The following is a 24,829-nucleotide window of genomic DNA, read 5'->3' as shown; positions in this document are numbered from 1 at the left end:
ACTGGGGATGAGGAGACAGGGCCCTGATCCCCAGTTGTGTGCTGTGTTCATCTAAGTGGGACAAGAAGGAGAGCTCAGGGTCCTCACCCCCAGCTACGTGCTGTGTGCTTTCCTGTGGGGTCATTTTAAAGGAGGAGACGGGCTCATGAGATGCGTCGGGGGAGACTGGATCACATTCATGCCTCTCTTGCTGGGCTTCTTTCATGGCTGTGACCTCAAGGCCAACTGCACAGCTGACCCACCAGAGCTACGGCCCAGAACAATGCTTGTCTGCCTGAGTCACTGTGCATACACACAGGGGTATTTCTGATGCCCCTCGCTGGCCACCTTGTCTCTCCCCTGATTAAGTAATTTGGCCCAACCACATAAACATGGTGCTCTGTCCACAGAAGAGGGACACAGTCAATCACCGGGGAGGGGGAGGAGCAGATCCTGGGCCCCCTCGGGAGGAAAGCAGAGGCTTATCTAAATTGAGGGGCCCTGGACCAGCCCCAAGTCTGGGCAAGCCAATTGCAGGGACACTCACCTCCACCTGTGTCAAAGTTGGGGGTGCCATGAAGGATGACAAAATGCAGGAACAGGGGAGAGGCATTCATTTTCACAGATCCAGACAGGAGCCCACTGAGGAACTGAACGTACCTGCAAAAGAACACCTGGCTTGGACTTGCCAGAAGCATTCTCAGCCCCTGCTGAGGAGGAAATTCAGGAAGAAACACGTCCTGACTGGGTCTGGGGCTCTGGGACAGAATCGGTCCCCTGCGCACAGCCAGGGGTTCTCAGCGTGGTGCTGCACCCGCAGGTCTGAGGGCTTCCCACCAGCGCACCAGGCACCAGGGACACCGAGATACAACCAGCCTCTTGGCTTGAGCATCCCACACCCGAAAGGCCTTTGTGCCTGTCCACTGAACCCATCACCAGGCAATGCCAGGCCACCAGCCATCAAGGTTGCCACTGGTGAGCAGCGGAAAGCAGAGGCCTGGCACACCAGCGGGCATGTGCTCTGTCACTAGCATTGCACCTGCGTCAGGGTCACGTGACCCAGGCCTGGCGCCACTCACTGCACCTGCTACTTTCTGCTCACGCTCAGGAGCCCTAAGGAAAGACTGGAGTCCATTCTCCCCTCCTACCCCGAGGCCTTCCATGCCACATCTAATGATAAGAGGCTCTCCTTCCTGCTGTCCCTCTCTCTTCAGGGCCCAGCTCCAAAGGTGAAGGCCACGTAGGCCATCAGCCTCTCTCTTGAGTTCCAGGCATCAGCTTCATGCTTTCAACACTGACCTCGCACACCTTTCATGAGCATTCGGTGGTTAAGAGGGAAGCTTCCACACCAGGAGCATCTGACTGCCGGGGTCCTCATGAGGCATGACCGGGGGCATGACCGGAAGATAAGCTGGAGGATTGCCAAGCTCTCTGACGCTTCCCTGGTGTGTCCTGCCTGCTGGTGCCCTGCCTGGCCTGGCCCCTGCCCTGAGGCCCCTCACCATGGCCACTGCACCCACACAACCTCCACTGTAGCCTGCAACACCTTGCATGGAATCTGTGTTTCCATACCTATCTCCACCAAAGTGCTGTAATCTCTGCAAGAAAAACCCAAACAACCAAAAACCCCACAGTATTTAACCATCTATGCTTCTCTCTATTGCCACAGCAGACGGAGGCAGGAAGTGTCAGGTGACTGTATTGTCAGCACCTACAGCCATCCTGCCTCAGGCCAGAAACAGCCATCACGAAACTTACTTGCATTAAGAAAAAAAATATCTCATTACGCTGGCAGTTCTCACCCAGTCCCTTATTCAAGCAGCTAAATTTGTATATAAACAAACTGAACAAGAGAAGATTTCTGTTAAACATTACCGAAAAATAAATAAAAACCCTACTTATAGTCCACCCACTAGAAAAATGTTAGAAAAGCAAGACTGCTTCATTTTAGTTACAATTCATAGTGAGAAACAGGGCATGGCAGTGTTTCCATCCTCCTAGCACCAAATTTCTCTTCTGCTCTCTCAGAACAGGGCAAAACCTCACAAGAGTCGCAGAGGCTGGATGCTCAGCCTGGAGACGCGGGGACCTTGGGAGGCCGATGACCAGACCTCAGCGGACCTCCAGGCCGCTCCCACACACCTCCCTTGCAAGATACTTTCCACCCTGGCAACAAGACTTCCCACACTTGGTTGTATGTAAGCAGAGAAATGCGTGAATCACATATTTTTAATCATGTAAATTTCACGTGTTGTGGAAAATTTGGCTCCCTGGTTTTGAGTAAAAGTGAAAAATCACAAATGCCCGGATTAAGGGGCCTGAGTCACCTCCTCTGGGGCAGTTATGCCCTCCCTCCAGCACGGGGAAGCCCTGGACACTAGGAAATCAGCTTCCTCCGCTCGTCCTGTTTGTCAGTGACATGCTGAGTCCCTGACCGCCTGGCCATGTGCTCGGGCAGTTCTGCAGTGACCACGCGGGTGAGACAGTCCTCTTCCCTGTAGGTGTTCTCAGTGTCTGATGTGCACCTGGACCAAGCATCTGGGTGGAGTCCATGTTTGTTTTATGTCTTCGTGCAAACATGGAAGGCTTTGGAGTGCTGGGCCTCAGGGGCTCCTGTTCATGGCAGCATGAAAGGTCCAAGTGGCTGAGCCCAGAGTTAGCACCAGGGTCCTATGGGGGGCAAGCAGACACCCTCCGGGAAACCAAGGCCTCTCCCGGACCCAGGTCTTGTCCCATACAGTGGTCACAGAGCTTCATTTCTGCTGATGTGGCCTGCCGGAATTGCTGCCCCTGGCACCACACGAGTCATAAGAAGTATTTTCTTCAGGTGAGGAGGGCCAAGCTGACGACAGGAGAGCTCTGTTTCGCCACAAGCTCCCAAAGAAGGCCCAAGTCCAGGGCCACAAGCCCAGAGGTGGTCAGCTAGGAAGGGAAGGAGGCTGTCTCTGCCTGGGACCCGGGACTCCGGAGTCTTCTCCCCAAAACCAGCTCTCAACAGCCATCACCTCCCAGCTCAGTCTACAAAAAGCTGCTCAGTTGACAGCTTTGCCAATTAAAAAGCAGCCTCTTGGCATATAATTCTCACCTGTCCTTTATAGAAAACTACTTTTTATGTATCATTATTTTCAGGTAAATTAAAGACATAAAATGCTAAGGTAAATGCAATTTTTTCTTCCTTCACATGCTTTCTTAGTAAGGTAAGATTTAAAAAAAAAAATGTTGTTCTAAATCCTAAATAAAAGCATGCCTTTAAAAAACATTTTTAAAAAAACAGCAATGTCTTATAAAAACAACAAAGTTCATTGAAAATATAAGCCGTAGTGAATGCTGTGAGATTGCAGACAAATAGCCCGGCATAAGTAATAGCACTGAGTTTGTGAGTGACTTCCTACAGAATCACCATCAGTACCAAAGAAAAGAATATTCAGGCATAGATGAAAATAAGGGGAGGCCAGGCACAGTGGCTCACGCCTGTAATCCCAACACTTTGGGAGGCTGAGGTGGGTGCATCACCTGAGGTCAGGAGTTTGAGACTAGCCTGGCCAACATGCTGAAACCCCGTCTCTACCAAAGGAAAAAAAAAAAAAACTAGCTGGGCCTGGTGGTGCACATGCCTGTAATTCCTGCTACATAGGAGGCTGAGGCATGAGAATCACTTGAACCCAGGAGGTGGAGGCTACAGTGAGCCAAGATTGCATCACTGCAGTCAGCCTGAGTGACAGAGCAAGACCCTGTCTCAAGGAAAAAAAAAGAAAAGAAAAAAAGAGAGGAAGAGGGGAGGGGAGGGAAGTATAATAGTACAGAGTTGCACAATTAATTCATCCAGCTGACTGTGGAAAGGAGCAACCTGAACTATGTATACACGATAGGTATCTATGGCATTAAAGGTAGATATAAATGAGTCAATGTTAGGGTATCAGATGCCCTCTAAAGACCATCCCAACAGCCTTATTCAAAATAAAATGTTCCTACTTAGTCAACACTGTTTTCAGAGCCGGAAAGATTAGAAACCAGATACTTGATAAAAACAGCTCCATTATTTTCCCACTGCTATCTTTTCTTTCTTTTTAGGAAATAACTCCCTGAGGATGATGTTTTCCATGCTTCGTCTCAAACCAGTGAGTACATTTTAATAAACCAAAGGCAAACCATTTGCTTTTAACTTGTAAGCAAATGAACACAAAGCAGGTTGCAATTTTCAGTTGCCCCTCGCGTTATTTACAACCACTTCCAACAGCAAAAACTTCCATTTGGAATCTCCATAAATCTCCCTAAACATTTGAGTTGCACTAGATGTAAATCTCTCTGAAAATGTGGGTGCATAAAAATCAGCATTCAAAGGTTACTTTTCCAAGCAACAGGAGCCATCGTCACAGGACATCTTTCCCAGCAGCTTACTCACTCCACATTCCCGGCACTCACAGTCAGCCAGGGCTGCAGGGGCAGCACCAACCGGCCAGGAAACCTGAGCTGGGCCACCTGTTGGTGTGAGCCAAGCCTGGGCTGTTATTTAACATTCTGTTGAGCATTCCTGTCCCTCACCTGTAATGGGGAGAATAATGAGACCTACACATTGGAACTGCTGCAAAGATGAGTGAGTTGCATGGATGTAAGGGTCAGAGTAAACCCCAACACATCGGCCACAGCCTCTGCTCTCCTGGAAGATGCTGCCAGCTTGTAGGTGGCCTTGCCCACAGAGTTGGTAACTCAGATGGGATGGCTGGACCCAGGTGAAGTGTGTGGCTCCCTGAGGAATGGTCACCCTTCTTCTGCAGGCTGGGGGCAGCAAGGAGGACATGCAGGGAGGGGCCACGGGGACAGGAAGTAAAACTGCCTTTGCAGAAGTTTTAATAGTGAGAGAAGTATGGCAGTGAAAGCGATCTAATCTAACCAACCCCCATTTTGCCTTTACCTCCTAACTGCCCTAGGCTATTCTTGGGCTTGGACCGAACTAATTTTAGGAGAAAGTAAAGTTTATGGTATAAATAATAATAGCCCAAAACTAAACCACCTTTGTAAAATTAATGAAAGACCACCAGGTTGGGAGGATGAAAGCAGCTTGAATTCTGCGAAGGTGCAGACTTAAAAGATTACTCTGGGGAATACAAGATTTGCAACTTCCTCAGTTACTCCTAGAGATGACATCGCCATTGTTGAACCTAAGATTGGCCTTTTGAGATGTCTTTTAGGCTTTGCATTTCTGACAACTGACAGCTCTACCTGGCCTGCCAACTGTTATCTGGCCCCACCCAGAAGTGGACTCAGCGGCAGGAGGGCCATTTTCTACACCCCTGTGATTGCACCTCCAACAAATTAGCAGTACCCGTTCCCTAGCCACCCTTTCCCCCGCAAAATATCTTTTTTTTTTTTTTTTTGAGACGGAGTTTCGCTCTTGTTACCCAGGCTGGAGTGCAATGGCGCGATCTTGGCTCACCGCAACCTCCGCCTCCTGGGTTCAGGCAATTCTCCTCCCTCAGCCTCCTGAGTAACTGGGATTACAGGCACGCGCCACCATGCCCAGCTAATTTTTTGTATTTTTAGTAGAGACGGGGTTTCACCATGTTGACCAGGATGGTCTCGATCTCTTGACCTCGTGATCCACCCACCTCAGCCTCCCAAAGTGCTGGGATTACAGGCGTGAGCCACCGCGCCTGGCCTCCAAAATATCTTTTAAAGACCCTAGCCTCCAAATTTTCTAGGAGGCTGATTTGGGTAGTAATAGAACTCTGGTCTCCTGTTTAGCCAGCTCTGCCTCAATTAAACTCTTTCTCTATGGCAATTACCCTGTCTTGGTAAATCAGCTCTATCTGGGCATTGAATAATGGGCCCACTTGTGTGTTACAGAAGCATTTCAGAGACTATCTGAGGAGCCTCATTCTTTAGAGAATGTGGAAAACTACTCCCCTTGTATCTTTAAAGTATTCTTTCAGGCACCTGAGGTACTTCTGTCAAAAATGACAGAAATAACAAAAACCAAATAACTCCATTGTTACAGGTAGTTAGGCATGAGCAGGGCAGGAGAAGGCTCTTTCTGCACCCACTAGGAATGCTGGGTGACAGCTGGGCGATCATCACACTGCCTCTCTGAAAGTGATACACTGGCAACCGGTGCCAGGAGGCGGCCATTTCCTGATGGTCCATGACTATTGCACTATTAATTGAATGCAGGCTTCAGGGAGACACACCTTGGTAACGTGTATCAAAAGACACATGCACACGAATGTTCATTGCAGCACAGTTTACAATAGCAAAGACCTGGAACCAACCCAAATGCCCATCGATGATAGACTGGACAGGGAAAATGTGGCACATATATACCATGGAATATTATGCAGCCATCAAAAACGATGAGTTCGCGTCCTTTGTAGGGACATGGATGAACCTGGAAACCATCATTCTCAGCAAACTGACACAAGAACACAAAAGCAGACATCGCATGTTCTCACTCATAGACGGGTGTTGAACATTGGGATCACGTGGACACAGGGAGGGGAGCACTATACACTGGGGTCTGTTGCGGGGAGTAGGGGGGACGGGGGGGGTGGGGAGTTGGGGAGAGATAGCATAGGGAGAAATGCCACATATAGGTGAAGGGGAGGAAGGCAGCAAATCACACTGCCACGTATGCACCTATGCAACAATCTTGCATGTTTTTCACATGTACCCCAAAACCTAAAATGCAATTAAAAAAAAAAAAAGACAAAATGGCAGAGTATGACCCTCTGGGGGCACATCAGATAAGAGAAACCCTCAGATGGGCATGCGTACAACTTCCTAAATACGTGCGTGTGCTCACTTCTCAAGTAAAAGGAGGGCACTATGCATGCGGGCAGCCCGCCCTAAGGGAAGATTCATGGGAAAGGGGCACAAGACTATAAAGTCCTTTAACGGGGGAAGTGGGCCAGCCTATAAAATCCTAGGACCAAGGTAAAACACCGCACTTGACCTTCTTATGCCCACTTGGGTCTCTTCTAAGCATATTCTCCTTTCTTTCCTGCTCTAAAGCCTTTTTAAATAAACTTCCACTCCTGCTCTAAAACTTGCCTCTGTCTCTTTTTCTGCCTTATGCCCCTTGTCAAAATTCTTTCTTCTGAGCAGGCAAGAACTGAGGTTGCTACAGACCCTTATGGATTCACTGCTGATAACTCAGATAGCTTCCACCAGTAACACCATACAGGATAATGCCTGATTTCTGAATGCCAAGACGTTTGCTTTGTTTGTCTTCCCTTTACCTCAAAGGGACACCCAAACATGCATAGACAGCATGAGTAGTGGTCTTGGGTGAGTCCCACCTGGGACCTCCCAGGGTCACCTTGGCAGCCAACACTCAGGAGAGATCAGTTACCCAAAGAAACAACAGTCTGTCACTTTCCCCATTAACCCAGTGGCAGAGCCAAGAAATGTACGCTACTGTCTCAACTCTCTCAGAAAGAAAGAAAGGTGGAAAAGAGAAGAGAGACGTCAGAAACATTAATAATTTAATATTATTTACGTGATGCTGACAGTAAACCCAAACTATGCCAGGATTTTGTGGGGAGGTGAGAGGAGACAGGGTCTAGCTCTGTCATCCAGGCTGGCATGCAGTGAAACAATTACAGCTCACTGTAACCTCCTAGTCCTGGGCTCAAGGGATCCTCCCACCTCAGCTTCCAGCTGGGCCTACAGGTGTGTGCCACCACATCCGGCTAATTATATTTATTTATTTATTATTTATTTATTTATTTTGTAGAGACGGGGTCGTCCTGTGTTGCTAAGGAAGGTCTCAAACTCCTGGACTCAAGGGATTGTCCTGCCTCAGCCTCCCAAAGAAGTGGGATTACAGGCTAGAGCCACTATGCCACGCCCAGGATTTCTTTTTAACTACTTCTCAAAGAGGAAGTCTTCCAAGTTCAGGGACGGAAGTTCGGGGGTGCCTCAATAACACAATGGTGGTAATGAGCACCAACAGGAGGCCACACCGGGGTTCCACAAGCTACTGCTCAAGGTTCGCTGAAGGCAAGAAAGGTATGAAAACAGAAAACTTACACGGGCACACGGCTGACCCAGCTCCATGGGCCAACTGCTCCATGACTTTTTAATGTAACAAACAAGGTAACAAAGACTGACCCCTATCAGAGTTGCTGTTGAGACATCTGAGCTTCTCAGACACAAACTCCATGCTAATTAATTATTCTCAAGAGTGACTATTACAAGTTTGACTTTAAAATAATTTCTTCAGCTTAGTCCTAAAACAGTCTGCAAAGCACACACCCCCACTCCCCAGATCGTTCAGGACAACAGAGACGCTTCCCATCACAGAGCCTATTCCCATACAAGCTGTCATCACACGTTCTTCTGGTCTCAAACATTCCTCCAGATTTATCTTATGCATTCATTCAGTTGTTTACACACTCAATTACCATTTGGTGAGCATCTTTTCATGCAGGCTCTGGTCAAGATAAAAGGAAAACAGCAAGGAATAAGGGGCATTTCCCTAATCTCAGGAGCAGAGGGACTAACCTTGGAATGTAAAACCGAATCCAGCAAATATTTAAAAATGCAAATTTTCTAGCTGCAAATGTGCAATGACAGAAAGGATGCATGAAAACCTTGGGCATGGGAACATGAGGACAGCAGGGCACAGAGGCTCACACCTGCAATCCCAGCGTTTTGGGAAGCCATGGCAGAAGGACTATTCAAACTCAGGAGTTCAAGACCCGCCTGAGCTACATAGTCAGACACTGTCTCCATAAAAATTTTAAAATTAGCTGGGGGTGGTGATGTGCACCTATAGTCTCAGCTACTCAGGAGGCTGAGGTGGGAGGACTGCTTGAGCCCAGGAGGTAGAGGCTGCAGTGAGCCAAGATTGCGCCACTGCACTCCAGCCTGGGTGACAGAGCGAGACCTCATCTCAAAAAAATAAAAAGAAAAAAGAAAATGAGGAGATATTTTCCCCCTTTTTCCATATTCTTTTAATGTAACAAACAAGCTGCTGGTGCCGTAAGAAATAAAAAAAAAGAAAGAAAGAAAGAAAAGAAGAAGAGCCATCCTTCCTTCCTGCATGCCAAGCATTCTGCTTGGGTTACCCCCACTGATGGATGCCTCATTTTCCATGTGGGAGGTCATATGAATGGCACCATTTTGGAAACTGTTCAACAAAGAAATAACACTTAATGGTTCAAAAAAAGACCCCCAAGCAACTGTTTAACTAAAAAAAAACTTTTTTTTTTTGAGACAGAGTCTTGCTCTGTTGCCCAGGCTGGGGCACGGTGGCGCAATCTCAGCTCACTACAACCTCCGCCTCCAGGTTCAAGTGATTCTCTTACCTCAGCCTTCCAACTAGCTGGGATTACAGGCACATGCCACCATGCTCGGCTAATTTTTTTGTATTTTAATAGAGACAGGGTTTCCCACGTTGGCCAGGATGGTCTCCATCTCCTGACCTCGTGATCTGCCCGCCTCGAGCTCCCAAAGTGCTGGGATTACAGGCATGGGCCACCACACCCAGCCTCACTAAAATATTTTATAAAATGCTGAGTTTTCTGCATGCAACTTGCACTGCATTTGGTCCTGTTGCTGTCCACTATCCCACACCCCAGCCCACTTTCCTCCAACACACCTGGTCTCAAGAGAAACAGAGCCAGGCCGTTGGAAACAGCAACACAAAAGGAAAAGGTGTCTCTGGTGATGGCTGAAACCCCTTTCTGCCCGTCTACCCCCATGTCTGCTGACATAGCCCTCAGCTGCACTGAAGAAAACAGACATGAGGCATCAGGGTTTGCATACACGAGGTCGGGTGTGCAACTACCTGTCTCCAAAACAGAACACCATTTGCCAATCGGCTTGGCACTTCTCCTACAAATGCCCTGCTGTGGGGTTTGAAATATGCCATAGAGCTACCTGGTTGGCTCTAAGTGTCACCATCCATAGAGGAAGTGCACCTGGATGGGGAGCCAGCTGTGGGTCCTTCTCACTGCCTCTCAGCCAGCCCTGCTCAGGTTCTTGACCTCAGCCTGCTGGGCGGGTGACAAAAGGAGAAAGTTCTGCACGCCCCCTCACCCTCCGCCCCCTCGCCACCACGGCTATTCCCCATCACTTACTGGGCCTTCCTGAAGTCATGCCCAGGAGTAGAGAAGGGAGAGATGGGCAGCATGACGGAAAAATACTCCCTGGCCTCAGGGAACTGATGAGCCACAAGAATTGGCCAAATGCAACTGGTAAAGTGTTTGCATAAGTAAAGTTTTATTGGAATACAGCCACATTCCCTGATTTCCATATTGCCCAGGGCTGCTTTCATGTTAGAACAGTTGTGATAAAGATCCTGTGGCCTGCAAAGCCTAAAATATTCACTCTCTAGAGTTTACTGACCCCTGTCTAGCCATAGAACCAAGTTCCAACATAATAATGGAAATCAAAAGTCACTCACTGCAAGAGAGGAAGATGCCAACTGGGGCAAGTCCTCCCTCAACCTCTGTCAGTGCAGGCCAGCAGCATATGGGGTTCTCTCACCGCAGACACGCAGGATAGCTTAGCCCTTCACCTCTGGGAGGGACAAGCTCCCGCTTCATATATGGTCTTGGCATGACCCAAGGTGTTGGGACACAGAAGAGATGCCTCTTCTGTTTTCACATTTTTATATGTAAAATTTCATTCACCTCTTCACTCTGGCTTTGGGGATGTATACATACCGTTTCTGGGAAGGCTGCATTAAAGCCGAAACTTTGTCATCGTAAAACTTCTTCATTGCAAACCTGTCAAGGGCCTGGTCAGCGCTGGGGAAAGAGAGAGATAGAAAGAAAGAGAGTCAACTCAATGGAACTCACACCACGTACGTACGTGCATGACGGGGGACAAGTCCCATGGCTGTTGAAAGCAACCAGCTCACACAAGGGGCTTCACTCTTTTGCTGCACCTGTGCACACCCCGTTCCCCTGTCTCTTCTTAGACTTCATTTTCCCTGCAGTAATATGCTGTGCTCAAAGTGGGAGCCATAGTGCAGGGTCAGAACTCTCATCTGAAACAACAGCACCTTATCTAAAGGTACGATACTTAGATGTGCTGAATACCTGGTTTGCAGGAGAAGACCTGGCTGAGGCTTCTCAGCAGGCAGGTGTCAGGGCTGGTGTCCAAAACTGTCTTTTGGCCACCCTACCTCCCAAATAAAAGAGGCCATGTTAAGTGGGCTCTGCGAGAGACAAGAGGCAGACTCAAGTCTCAGGACCACGAGGATGCGGGGAGCAACCCAGAGCAGGAAAATGAACAGAGCCCCCACGAAGTCCCAAGAGAAGGCCGCAGGATACTGGGGTTGGAAAGGTGTGTGAGGCCTCAGGGCTGCATCATTGTTTTTGAAGTGACTGCCATAGAAAGTAACCCCACTTTCCAACAACGTATTTGACCTTTAATGCCAGCTCCACAATGCCCACAGGTAGTATCTGACAGACCTTCCAGAAACCTCACAGCAGGGCATTCGTGGGGCTTCCTGATCTGACTTCAGCACCCACCATGGAGTATGAGTTCTGTGTCTTAACAACTCAAACTCATTTGAGCCAAATGCTTCCTTAAAACCCTGATAGGCTGGGCACCGTGGCTCACGTCTGTAATCCCAGCACTTTGGGAGGCCAAAGCGGGCAGATCACCTGAAGTCAGGAGTTCAAGAGCAGCCTGGCCAACATGGTGAAACCCTGTCTCTACGAAAAATACAAAAATTACCCGGACATGATGATAGGTGCCTGTCTCCCAGCTACTCAGGAGGCTGAGGTGGGAGAATCACGTGAACCTGGGAGGCAGAGTTGTAGTCGGCAGAGATCACGCCATTGCACTCTAGCCTGGGTGACAGAGCGAGACTCCAACTCAAAAAAAAAAAAAAAATCCTTTCTTAGAAAAACATGTCTGCACACCTCCAGAAAAATGATGTACATAAGCACTGTGGACCTCATAAAGGCCTGGAAAACACTGGTAGAGAGATAGGCAGGAGGAAAAAGAAACATACTCAAAAGTAAGTTGAGTGTGACTTGACTTTTATAGAATGCTACGAAATGGACAGCTTGCTGCATGCATTTGCTAGGCAAGGGGTGGGCTGGTGGGGCAGTCACAAACAGAAGTGTCCACATTAGCACCGAATCCATCACATACTGAGCAGGAGAGCAAAGCTCCATCGCCTCCCAGAGACTTTTAAGCACTCCTTTTTTTGGAATTCACTTGTTTTATTAACTGCTGAGAATATATTTTGACCAATGTTTATTTTGCATAGTAATATTATTACTAGCAATAATATTAGTACTGCTTTTGTCTTTATAACTCTTATTTTATGGTGTTGATACAAGAATGTTCTTCTTTCCTGGTGACTTGAAGTTTCTGTTTCATTCTGTTTGTAGTTTGTGATAAAGACTTCAAACGTGTGCTCGTGCTATCTGTGATTACTCTATTTCTGGAATGTAATCTAAGAGGGAACATTGTAGAAATGATCAAAGATGTACATATAAGAATGTGTTCATCACCGGGCGCGGTGGCTCACGCCTATAATCCCAGCACCTTGGGAGGCCGAGGCGGGTGGATCACGAGGTCAAGAGATCGAGACCATCCTGGTCAACATGGTGAAACCCCGTCTCTACTAAAAATACAAAAAATTAGCTGGGCATGGTGGCGCGTGCCTGTAATCCCAGCTACTCGGGAGGCTGAGGCAGGAGAATTGCCTGAACCCAGGAGGCGGAAGTTGCGGTGAGCCGAGATCGCGCCATTGCACTCCAGCCTGGGTAACAAGAGCGAAACTCCGTCTCAAAAAAATAAATAAATAAATAAGAATGTGTTCATCGTGGCAAGCTTTGCCGTAGAAAATAGCTGGAAGCAACCTAAATTTACACACACCACATACATACACACACACACACAAACTGGAAGCAACTTGGATAGGCCAAATCAGCAAATGCTTAAATACATAACATATCCATTGAATAAAGTGCTATGCTGCCACTGAAATCATGTCAGGGAATGATGCGTATGAAATGATATTCACGGCTGGGCGCCATGGCTCACACCTGTAATCCCAGCACTTTGGGAGGCCGAGGCCGTCAGATCACAAGGTCAAGAGATTGAGACCATCTGGCCAACATGGTGAAACCCCATCTCTACTAAAAATACAAAAATTAGCTGGGCTTGGTGGCATGTGCCTGTAATCCCAGTTACTCAGGAGGCTGAAGCAGGAGAATTGCTTGAACCTGGGAGGTGGAGGTTGCAGTGAACCGAGATTGCACCACTGCACTCCAGCCTGATGAGAGAGCGAGACTCTGTCTCAAAAAAAAAAAAGATATTAATATAGAAAAGCAAGTCACAAAAGGCATGTGGTTTCAGCCCATATAATTGAAAGGCACTTCATACTATTACTCCTACTAATCACAGCAGCATTAATGACAGCCAATACCTGATTACTGATCTTGTTCTAAGTGCTTTTTGTGTAATGATAGGTTGAACTGTCACGACATTCTGGGAGGTAAGACTACCAACGTTTTCCAGGTAAGGATGGCTTAGAGAGATTCAGGTAAACTGCCTGACACGTGCAGCTGAAATACATATTGACAACTGAGAGAAAGCAGTTTGTGGGAAGAGTGTCAAGGATGTGTTTTTAGCCCTTAACCTACTACGCTTTCCAAAAAATACAGGATTATCCACAGTGCATGGAACTTCGGTTCAGGCAGCACTACTTTGCTGGGGTTAGAAATACTCAGGTGAGGCCAGGTGCAGTGTGTCACACCTGTAATCCCAGCACTTTGGGAGGCTAAGTCAACTGGATCACCTGAGGTCAGGAGTTCAAGATCAGCCTGGCCAACATGGCAAAACCCCGCCTTTACTAAAAAGAACAAAATAATTAGCCAGGCCTGGTAGCTCACGCCTATAATCCCAGCTACTGAGGAGGGTGAGGCAGGAGAATCGCTTGAACCTGGGAGGCGGAGGTTGCAGCGAGCAGAGATTGTACCACTGCACTGCAGCCTGGGCAACAGAGCGAGACTCTGTCTCAAAAAAAAATAAAGAAGTGCTCAGGTGGTCTCTGCCCAGAACCAGCCAGGCTATGTTTGGTGGCCAACCAAATGTCTGTGGCAACGCTGAGGGATGGATGTGACCAGGAATCTCGATTTTTCTGGCACACACGCATTGATGATTATTCTCACCAAGAGGGAATCTGATTTTCACTTGGGGCTTGGGTTTCCTGCCTGGCAGGCACCAGCTCCCCAATTTGTTTCCAGAGAAAACATTCAGAAAGTCAAATTTCACTCCTTGGTACTAGAAAGGAAAAGGTTTATTGGCTGATGTGAATAAGCTTCTATTTCCTCAGAATGGAAAGCTCAGGTTTTACAAAGAGGCCATTGAGAAGACAGGGCAGTTGCAAATGCAGACCCCATAAATAATGATATTTTCTGCACTGCATTTCAGCGTGAGTGAAGATCTGCACTGTGGGAAGGCTGCTGGGGAACACCACGGCTGCCCATGGCCAGGAGGGCCGCCACAGGGCTGGGGTCCTCATGGCCCGGCCGTGTTTGTGTCATGCCTGACTAAGGGCCCCAGTGGCACCTCCAAAGTCTCCACAATTACAGTTCCATCTCATGGAAACCAGCCCAGACCTGGCTCCCCACTCCCAGGCTGTGAGATCATGAGCAAGCTACCTGGCTCCTCTGAGCCTTGCTTCCCTCATCTGTGCAATGGGAATGACAGTAACAGCCTCGTGGATTAGTCAGAATTCAGGGAGAAAGGAAAATATTCAGTATACTTCCCAGAGGCCCAGTGCCTGTAAAAAAAAGAGGTGGCTGTCACCATTAATATACACAAGGTATGAACTGATTTAGTGAGACCACTCTGTTCTTAATTTTCGTAACGAACGGTGACTTTTACCTCTGTTGTTTTTTATTAGAGAATTCTCTATTAGAGAAAAAGGAACAGTGGGGCCACTTATTTTTTTAATGCCTCCATGGAAGTACTTAGAATCAATCATACATAGCCACCCAACCTGGAAAATGCCACTTTCACAAGATTAAACGCTTAACTGTAAGCTGGGTTTCCAGGCACTGACCACCCCAGCACTGAGGGATATGAAACACAGGTCAGCTGAGCCCTTGGTGTCCAGAACAGCTCCCCGCAGACAGCCTCCAGCCCCATGCAGGCTGAGCTTTTAGCACTGCAAGACAGCGGGCTGACATCTTCATCCTACCTGGCCGAGACGTTGGTGAAGTGCATGTAGGATGATATGACCACTCCTATGCGTCCTTTCCCGCCCTGTAGGAGACAAAAATGCGCTGATTTTCTCTGAAATCCCACAGCAGAGATGTAATTAGAACAAGAAAAGACTCACTCGTGGACAAAATAATAGAGAGCATGCTTTGGAGTTTAGGCCAGCATTACCTGCAGCCTTCCTGTCTGGGAGAGTCAGTACCCAGTGCAACTGGAGTCTCTGCAACAGGGAATCTGCACGCTGAGTGCCACCTTCTAGAACTTACTCTCACGACCTACAACAGCAGACAGCAAACCGCAGCCCAAGAGCTACTTCTGCCCATTACCTACTTTCCCACAACTTGTGAACTAAGAGTCGCTTTTACATTTTCAAACCATTGAGGAAAAATTTTGAAAAGATAAGATTCCACGCCATGTGAAATATGCTGAAGTTCAGATTTCAGGGTCCATACATAAAGTTTGATAGAACACGGCCACTCCCATCTGTTCACCTACATCCAGAGCTGCTTCTACCCTCACTGCAGGGTATCTCTATCAAGACCATGGCACCTGCAAAGTGTAATATACAATCTGGCTCTTTTTAAAAATATTTGCCAACCCCTGATCTGGAATCACGTAAAGCCAAAGTGGCAGGGCCTCTAATATGTAGCTCCCTAACTTCTTGAGAAAAAAACTACCGTTTAAATTCAAGTCACAATTATGATAAACCCAGTCATACATGAATGTCACCCAGGATAATCCTTCTCTCTGTCAGTCAAAGTCAAGAGCATGCCTTACAAAGATACTCAATGCGGGCACTTTGCAGTTGAATCCTGGAACATGCAGTTATTTACGGTAGGGATACTAGTATGTTTCTTGCATAAAGCTATAGTTGACAGCAATTCACCTACAAAGAACACCTCAGTCAAAACAGGCACACATGGTGGTGAGATTCACCCCATTATCAATCACTTTTGTGGCACTATTTATGGATATATAAAGCAAATATTAACAGATCTGAAAGGACAGACAAAAATACCACAAGTGTAGGGGACTTCAGTACCCCATTTTCTACAATGGACAGAAAACCGATAAGAAAACAGGGTACTCAGCATGCACTCCAGACCAAATAGACCTTACAGACATAGACAGAACATCGCACCAGAATACGCATTCTTCCTAATACGCACACAGAAAGTTTTCCAGGATAGATAGCATGTTAGGCCAAAAAACAAACCTTAGCAAATTTTAGGAGACTGAAATGATATCTAGTACCTTTCCTTTTTTTTTTAATTGAGACAGAGTCTCACTCTGTCGCCCAGGCTGGAGTACAGTGGCACGATCTCAGCTCACTGCAACCTCTGCCGCCATGGGTTCAAGCGATTCTCGTGCCTCAGCCTCCCAAGTAGCTGGGAATATAGGTGCATGCCACCACACCCAGCTAATTTTTTTGTATTTTTAGGAGAGATGGGGTTTCGCCATGTTGGCCGGGCTGGTCTCGAACTCCTGACCTCAGGTGATCTGCCCACGTTGGCCTCCCAGAGTGCTGGGATTAGAAGTGTGAGCCACCGTGCCTGGCCTCAAGTATCTTTTCTGCCCAGAGTGGTATAAAACTAGAAATCAATAACAAGAGGAATCTTGGAAAATTCACAAGTTTATGGAAATTAAACAATATGATCCTAAATAACTACTGGGTCAAAGAAAAAAAATCAGAAGAGAGATTTCGAAATATCTTGGGAAAAACAAAACTAGAAACACAAGACACCAAAACTTACAGATGCAGCAAAGGCAGTTCTAAAGGAAAGTTTATGGCAATAAATGTCTATGTTAGAAGAGAAGAAAATTCTCAAAAAAACCTAATGTTGCACCTGAAGGAACTAGAAAAAGATCAAACTAAATCCAAAATTAGCAGAGGAAGGGAATAGCAAAGATCAGAGCAGAAACAAATAAAATAGAGACTAGAAAAACAATAGAAAGGTAAACAAAACTAAGGGTTCTGAAGACAAACAAGATTGACAAACCTTTACCTAGACTACATAAAAAGAGAAGACTCAAAATCAGAAATCAAACAGTAGTCATGACCATAACTGATGCCATGTAAGACACAAAGAATCACAAAAAAAACTACGAACAATTACGTGGAGATAAATTGGATAACCTGGAATAAACTCATAAATTCCTAGACACATACAACCTACCAAGACTGAAACATGAAGAAACAGAAAATCTGAACAGAACCATACCAAGTAAGGGGATTGAATCAGTAATAAAAACTCTTCCATCAAAGAAAAGCCCAGGACCTGCTCACTTAACTGATTAATTCTATCAAACATTGGGAAATTAAAAAAAAAAAAAAAAAAGACTTTGCTATGGTTTAAATATTGGCCCCTGCCATAACTCATGTTGAAATTTAATCCCCAGTGTGGCAGTACTGACTGGTGATGAGGCCTTTAAAAGATGATTAGGTCATAAGAAACCTTGCCTTCATGTATGGGTTAATACATCTGTGGATGAATTAACTAATGGGTTAATGGGTTATCACAAGAGCATGACTGGTGGCTCTCTAAGAAGAGGAAGAGAGACCTGAGCTAGCACCCTCAGCCCCCTTGCCATGTGATGCCCCATGCAGCCTCAGGGCTCTGCACAGTCCCCAACAGCAAGAAGGTTCTTACCAGACACAGCCCTTTGAGCTTAGACATCTCAGCCCCTATAAATATTAATATAAGAAATAAATACCTTTTCTTTATAAATTACCCAGTTTCAGGTATTCTGTCGTAAGTAACAGAAAACAGACTAATGCAAACTCCACCAGAAAGGTGAAGAGATGCAAACACTTTCAAACTCATTTTACAAGGCCAGCAGTATCCTGATGTGAGGTCTTTCTCAACACAACAGTAAGCACTTAAGGCTTTGCAGGCTGCGAGGTCTTCTTGCAACTATTCAAACCTGCCCCTGCAGTGTGGGGGGAAGCAGCCATGGATGTACATGAGCCACGTCCCACTCAAACTTTATGTATGGAACTGAAGTAGGATACCTTCATATAATGTTGTAAATACAGCTCTTAGCTCACAGGTTGTAGAAAACAGAAGAGGGCATGATCAGCTCATGGGCTATTGTATTTTTGGGGAAGCAGCATTCTTTTGGACTTGGAACTGTTCTTAACAAAAATTATAGAATCACTAATTGCACAATTTGCGGTGGGTATTCATGGACTCAGAAACAGAAAGTTGGTGTGGATGAAATCTGCCAAAAGAACTGCAGACCATTTCTGGTCAATCAATAACCAGGGTGTGGAGGGGTGAGGAGACTGCACACACCCACACAAACACAAGCCTCTGCTTCACACAACAGAACGGGAAGCACAGCAGAACCGACCCTCACTCTGTTCCCGCCCAGGCTGAGACAGGCCCAGCTATGCTAGAAATTCCTGGCATGTGTGGAAGGAAACGTGCATTGTGCAAAGTAGGCGGATTTCGGCAAGTGTCAGCGATTTCACCCCCGCAGTGATGATGACGAACTTCTGTTAACATGGACATCAGCAATTTCAAATTAAAAGAGGGCTTATCTCTCAGGGCATAGTTTCTAAGCATTTCAAAAATGGTTTACAATGGCACCAGAAGAGGGCAAGCAATTAGCAAATCACTTCTGAGGAGTTTCAACATGTTCCCATGAATTCCACTAACAAGAGCTGTCCAGAAAGCCCAAAGTTGCTTAGGGAAAGGGTGCATTTTAGAAAGCTCTAGGCAGTCCCCACTGGGACCCACATGTTTTACGTCATCTCATCATTTATTTCTCATCATTTTTTTCAATTTCCTCAAAAAATGGAAGTGAACAACTGAAATGGAATAAATGGCCAAGGGTGGCCCTTTGCAAGTCCAGCAACTCCGAGAGTGTTCTGACGATGCAGCTGGCAGCAGGTCTGGGTGCGCCCTACAACCTGCACTTTCCACACGTGTCCAGGTGTGCTGCTGGGCCCAGGCCCACAGGTCAGGAATGCTGCTTAAGAGCAGCCTGCTGTGTAATCCTGGGCAATGATGACCCATCAATATCAGACTCACTGTACCCAAATCACCACACCAAGCCTGAAAAGCATAGCTTGTTTTAATTAACAAGAATCATAATTATTTAAAAGTCTTTCTGTCTGTCTGTCTCTCTCTTTCAGTTTGCACCAAAACACAATTTGGGTGGAGGATCCATAATTCTAACATAATACTTGAAAAGATCAGGTCAATACAGACAATTTGGTAAGAGTCCTAATGCGTGTACCTATCCATCTGGGGGGAAAATATGATCAAGTTAGATGTAAGGAAAGAGATAACACCTGAGAGAAGCAAAGAACATCTATGTGCCCTGATGGACGTGTCCTGCATATCGAATGGTCGTCAAATGCCCTGCAGCTGTAAACACCATCCACAAGGCAGCCGACATTAGTGCCTTTGTAGAAAACATTTACTAAGAGTCTAATGTAACTCAAAGGGAAGCTTCTTTCAAACTAAATTCCATAATACAATGAATTTCTGTGCAGTTCTTTTAGTGTGAAAGAGTCTGGAAGAAAAAAAACACTTCTATCTTGAACTGTCAACACCTCTTAGATACTTTTATGGTCCTAAGAATGCTTTGTCGAACAGATAACAGAGGGAGCTGCCCCTTAACGAACAGAGACCCCAGCCCACTGGAGACATCCTTTCCCAAAGGATTCCTCCCTCCCTCGAGGTGTAACTGGGATAAGAGCTTTTCTCTAATAGTAAGTTTCTGGCGGGAGGGTTAAGCTTCACACACTTATCCCTCAGTAAGTTTGCTTTCAGTTCAACCCTTTTCAACACCAATCACATTTCAGAAGCAGTACAAAGCAGCTGAGAAAACTGGGAATTAAGAGGAAAGATCCCAGGAGGTGGAAGGAGGAGGCATGGAAGGACCCCGCAGCAGCCAGGAGGAGGAGTGCCCGCCAGCACCCACCTGGGGTGCCGGCACCCACCGGGCCTGGCAGGGCTGACACACAGGCAGTCCCGGACACTCTGTGAAGATGGGCAGGCCACGTCTGCACTGCAATGGCTCTGCGTGGAAAGGACCATGTGTTCACTACAATGGCATCATGCCATCATCTAGTCCATCGACTGATTACCGTAACTCAGATGGCATGGAAAGTCTGGCACAGTCCATCTGAAAAGTGCACTGCTCTTCTGAAAAGGAGGCTTTTCCACAAAAAATACAATTCAATAAAAATGAAAGGACTTGCTCTCCTAATCGTGGTCAACAGTTCCAAATGTCCAGCTACACAGGGACCCCAATCCTATAAATTCTAAAGTCAAACCTGGGGAGGTGTGGTAACTCTTTGCTTCTTTTTTTTTTTTTTTGTAGGTGTCAGCAAAGTTGTTTTAATATATATATACACACATACATAGACACACAGTCACATTCCAGTGTGACAAATACTCCTTCACCAGGAGAAAGCACTACCACTCTGGGATCTTGAAGACTCTCTACCAAGAGCCTAGGCCTGGCAGTCTTCACAGATGACACCCAACTGGGGGCACTTCTATTCAAGAGGGGAGGGCTGGGGTGTAGCCCAGGGTGTATACTGGCTGGGACCTCATGCGGGCCCAGAGCTCTGCTGCACCCTCTTCATCAGCTCTTCATCCTGCATAGACAACTCTGTCAACTTTTTGCCCATCCACTCATGGATGTCCAGGTACTTAGCCACACATCGGTCCAGGCACACAGACTCGCCCTTGGACAGCTCTGCTTCCTTGTAGTGAGGAGGTACACACCTCCGGTGGCAGGCACTGATCATTCTGTTGTACATATCGGCCATCATCTCCACCTCCAGCTCTGCAGCCAGCTGTTGGGTCCTGAGCAGATCCATCTCAACCTAGCACCCTGGAAGGGATCTCCTTCTGGCCTCCTAATCCACTACCTGGATCACAATGCCCACGGAGACCCCAACTTCTCACAAATATTATAATGTTACCCCTTTGTTTGCTTCTTTATGAGCAAGTAAGAAAACCTAAAAACAAACCCATGAGGAGCACGTCACACAGGCTCAAAGCAGAAATGTGCTCAGAGGCAGCACTGGTCTCCATCTCAACTCCAAGGGCTGACACCCCGCCAGACCCCCGAGGGTGAGAGGTGGGCGCACTCACCCTGCAGTGAATGACAACCACGTGCTGGGGGTCGCTGTTCAGCCAGGACTCCTGCGCCTTGCATATGGTACACATCTTATCCAGGGGCGGTGCGTGGAGCTCCGGCCAGCCCACATCCATGATCTGCAACAAGAGAGGGGAGCTTCCTCAGTTTCCATTTCATGAAACCTCTGAGGCCATTTCACAATGACTTCTTTCGTCATCAGTATATTTCATTTGGGAGTAAAGAACATGCTGCGTGACCCTTTCCTAAAACTCAGTGAGCATCCTTCACTGGGAAGAAAAAAATAAAGCATTACGCTGCCCACGTGATGCCTCTTCTTCCAGGGGCTCATCTGCTCTTCCACAGCTGGGGCGACAATTCTAGAAAGGTCTTTGGGGAGCTGCTGATGGTGCCGGTTGTGTGAAGGGGGCCACAGTCCAGTGAGATTTCAAACAAGAGTCCTAGCCCCAAGCTGCAATCCCCCCACTCAAGTTAAAATACCAATTTGGAGAGTGCAGCCAGCCATCTCCCACATGCTGTGCGGAGGCAAACTCCTGGAAAGGCAGGACTGAAGGAGGAAGCACCTTCAAACCCATGATTAATTTTAGTGCATGGACAAAGAAAATCATGACCATGCACTAAGGACACAGCGGATCTGTGCAGAACTGCAGCTCTGAGCGTTCTGAGGCACACGCAACTCCACAGTGGCCCACAGCGGCCACACGGGGGCGTTGCTTTTCCTTTGATTTCCTTTTGCCAGTAGGGGGAGGACAAAGAGCTCTATCTTAGGATGAAAGTCGCAGAAACAGCGTAAAATCTTTGGAAATTTCAGAACACTGCCAAGAAGTAGGAAAAGTCACTACCCCTGCCACCAGTCAAAGATAACCAACCACTGTAACCTTTTCATGAATCCCTTTCTACGTACATTTAGCATAACTGAGATACTATTATTATAAATTCTATACTCTACTATTGTTAACTAGTATTGAAATGGGCAACTTATCATGATTCTGCTTTTTTATTCTAATGGCTGCAAAACATTTCAACACATAGAATATACATACATATATGTACCATAAGCTATGTTGACTCAGTCTTAAAATTATTCTCCCAAATTTTGCTATTGAAAATGATCATGGAGGGATGGGGGAAGGGGAGGGACAGAATTAGGACAAATACCTAACCCATGAGGGACTTAAAATCAAATGACAGGTTGACAGGTGCAGCAAACCACCATGGCACGTGTATACCTATGTAACAAACCTGCACGTTCTGCACATGTATCCCAGAACGTAAAGTAAAATTAAAAAAAAAAGAAAAGAAAATGATCATGGAAAGAGTGAATGACTATGACCATAAAGAGATACTAGGAGAAGAGACCCCTGTGCTGATGAAAATGTTTTCTCTCTTATCTGTGGTGGTTGAACAAATCCATACATATAATGCAGTTTAGATTTGTTCTGTTATAATAAGTCTATAGTATACATATACATATATATACGCACACAGAATATATATATGTACACACATAGGCCATATATATACACACACACTGGGATTACAGGAATGAGCCACCATGGCCAGCCGATACATTTATTTTTAAGGTTAATTTGTTCAAATCGGCATCCAAACAATTCCCAAGGATTTCTTTTTCCTCTATCTTATTCATCTGACATGAATTTAAGTCCAATTCAAATGTTTTCAACACTGTTCGAACAGAAATAAAGCACCACCCACGGTGAATCTCTATCTCAAACTTAAAAAAAGTACTTAAAAAAATATATAAATATGCATTACATATGAAAGATCCCAGGAGGTGGAGGAGGAAGCATCATGTGTATAGATTTGTTCTATACATACATATATGCAGTATATATCATCTATACACATGATGCCTAGAAACACACAAGTACACAAAAACCAGGGAAATGTGAGTGAGGTCCACAGACTGTACCAGCTCCAACTTCCTGGCCTAGGTATTTCATTATTAGTGTTGTAAGATTCTCCCACTGGAAAGACTGGGTGAGGAGTACAGGGGATCTGTATTTTCACAACTTCCTATGAATCTCTAACTATTTCAAACTAAAGAAAAAGCAATTAAAAAATTGATAAGAACAATTCCTAGTACCCCTTATCAAGTCACAGTCCACAAAGACTAGTAGCAAATTATTTTTGCACAAAATAAGCATTGTTTACATTTTACAAAATGCAGACTATAAAGGGATAAACTCCATACCTTTGGGTTAAGCTTCGTAAGGTCATATCTCTTTTCTGAAAGGTTTAATACCTATAAAAGAGAAAAATGCCTTGTATAAAATAGATTTTAATATTTTAAAAAATTAATACTTTAACTTTTAAAAAAATACTTAAAATCTTTACACTCAAGAATCGGGGGGAAAAAGCTTTTAGACAAATCACTGACATCACAGATGAAAGGAGAAGACACCATTGCATTTTGACATGACGTTTGCCTTCCAGGCACTGAGGATCAGAAAAGATTGAAAAGTACAAGCATGTGTGTTGTCACAGAATAGAAAGCAAATAAAATAAGTTAGGGATGGCATACAGAGCCCTTACACATAAAGTCTATATTCTGCTTCGTTAAACAGTATTAAACCAGGCAATTATCATGTTACTATTTTTTTATTCTCTTGGCTACAAAACATCCCAACATACAGGATATATACATATACACATATATATGTATACACACACACACACACACATATGTATACGTGTGTGTGTGTGTGTGTGTGTGTGTGTGTGTGTGTATAAAATAACTTCCCTGGTTTTGCTCCTGGCAACACAAACTGACCCAAACACAAACTGACCCAACAGAGAGATGGCACATGGTGAGGAGGGCAGTCCCTCCTCTGTGGCCTAGTGGGCTCAGGCCTGGAAAGGGCTGAGTTCATGCCCAGCCAAGAGCCACGTCCTAAGTTCACTGAAAAACCACAGCTGTTTGTGGAACCTTCCTAAATACTCAAGTAGAGCAAAATAGAAAATAATAATAATAATGTTCTAGCAGCACGGAGCCTTAAAAATTAACTAAACATCCCTCTCACTTCAGAGTCAGAGACGTGAGGACGGAGGCTTGTCCATGGCCAGGTCACAGTAAGACGGGCTTCAAGGGGAGAAAGAGCAGGAGCCTGAGTGCATGAAGGGTCAGGGTGTGAGGGGTCAGGACACAGGAAGCACCTGGCCAGAGCTGCTCTCGCATCAGATGGGGCCACATCCTACTCTGCCACTTGGGTAAACTTCTCCCAGCCAGTGGTGCCCCAGTCATTGGAGCAGACACACAAAGAAGACAATGACTGCCTTGTAGGCTTTCAGGGCAGATTAGCTTTACCATAGATAAGGAGGCCTCCTTACTACAGATAAGGAGGCAGGTAGAGAGAAGGTGCCAAGGAGCTGCCATTCAACCCCATCAGTGACCGCTGACAGCAGAAGCAGCCAGCCTCTGCTGGGGCTAGCAACCATGGGAACAGAAAACAAGGGGCCAATCAGAGGGCAAGAGATAGTGAGAGGTTGCTCTGTCTTCTTCCTCAGCTGT

At 46.1% G+C, this 24,829-nt stretch overlaps 2 protein-coding genes across 6 annotated transcripts in view; both read right to left on the bottom strand.

The window, feature by feature from the left end:
- The window catches only part of TNS3 (tensin 3), a 319,311-nt gene that overhangs the window by 138,848 nt on the left and 155,634 nt on the right, over positions 1–24,829 (bottom strand). For all 5 annotated transcript variants that reach the window (XM_064366692.1, XM_064366695.1, XM_064366694.1 and 2 more), the window contains 5 exons: positions 23,513–23,563; positions 21,294–21,416; positions 15,155–15,219; positions 10,647–10,730; positions 527–639 (listed from right to left, as the gene is read on the bottom strand). In XM_064366692.1, the coding sequence (XP_064222762.1) occupies positions 527–639; positions 10,647–10,730; positions 15,155–15,219; positions 21,294–21,416; positions 23,513–23,563 (436 nt within the window). The remainder of the gene's footprint in view (positions 1–526; positions 640–10,646; positions 10,731–15,154; positions 15,220–21,293; positions 21,417–23,512; positions 23,564–24,829) is intronic.
- LOC110567959 (mitochondrial import inner membrane translocase subunit Tim10-like) lies at positions 20,724–21,108 on the bottom strand. Its single transcript, XM_064366644.1, has one exon. It carries the CDS (start codon positions 21,014–21,016, stop codon positions 20,744–20,746), a length of 273 nt encoding a protein of 90 aa, XP_064222714.1. The 5' UTR covers positions 21,017–21,108; the 3' UTR covers positions 20,724–20,743.

The sequence above is a fragment of the Aotus nancymaae genome, unplaced genomic scaffold (genome assembly GCF_030222135.1).
Source record: "Aotus nancymaae isolate 86718 unplaced genomic scaffold, 86718_ANA_hifiasm-v0.15.2.pri h1tg000065l, whole genome shotgun sequence".
In the NCBI taxonomy this organism is placed as follows: Eukaryota; Metazoa; Chordata; class Mammalia; order Primates; family Aotidae; genus Aotus; species Aotus nancymaae.
This window is presented reverse-complemented; position numbering and strand designations above follow the sequence as displayed.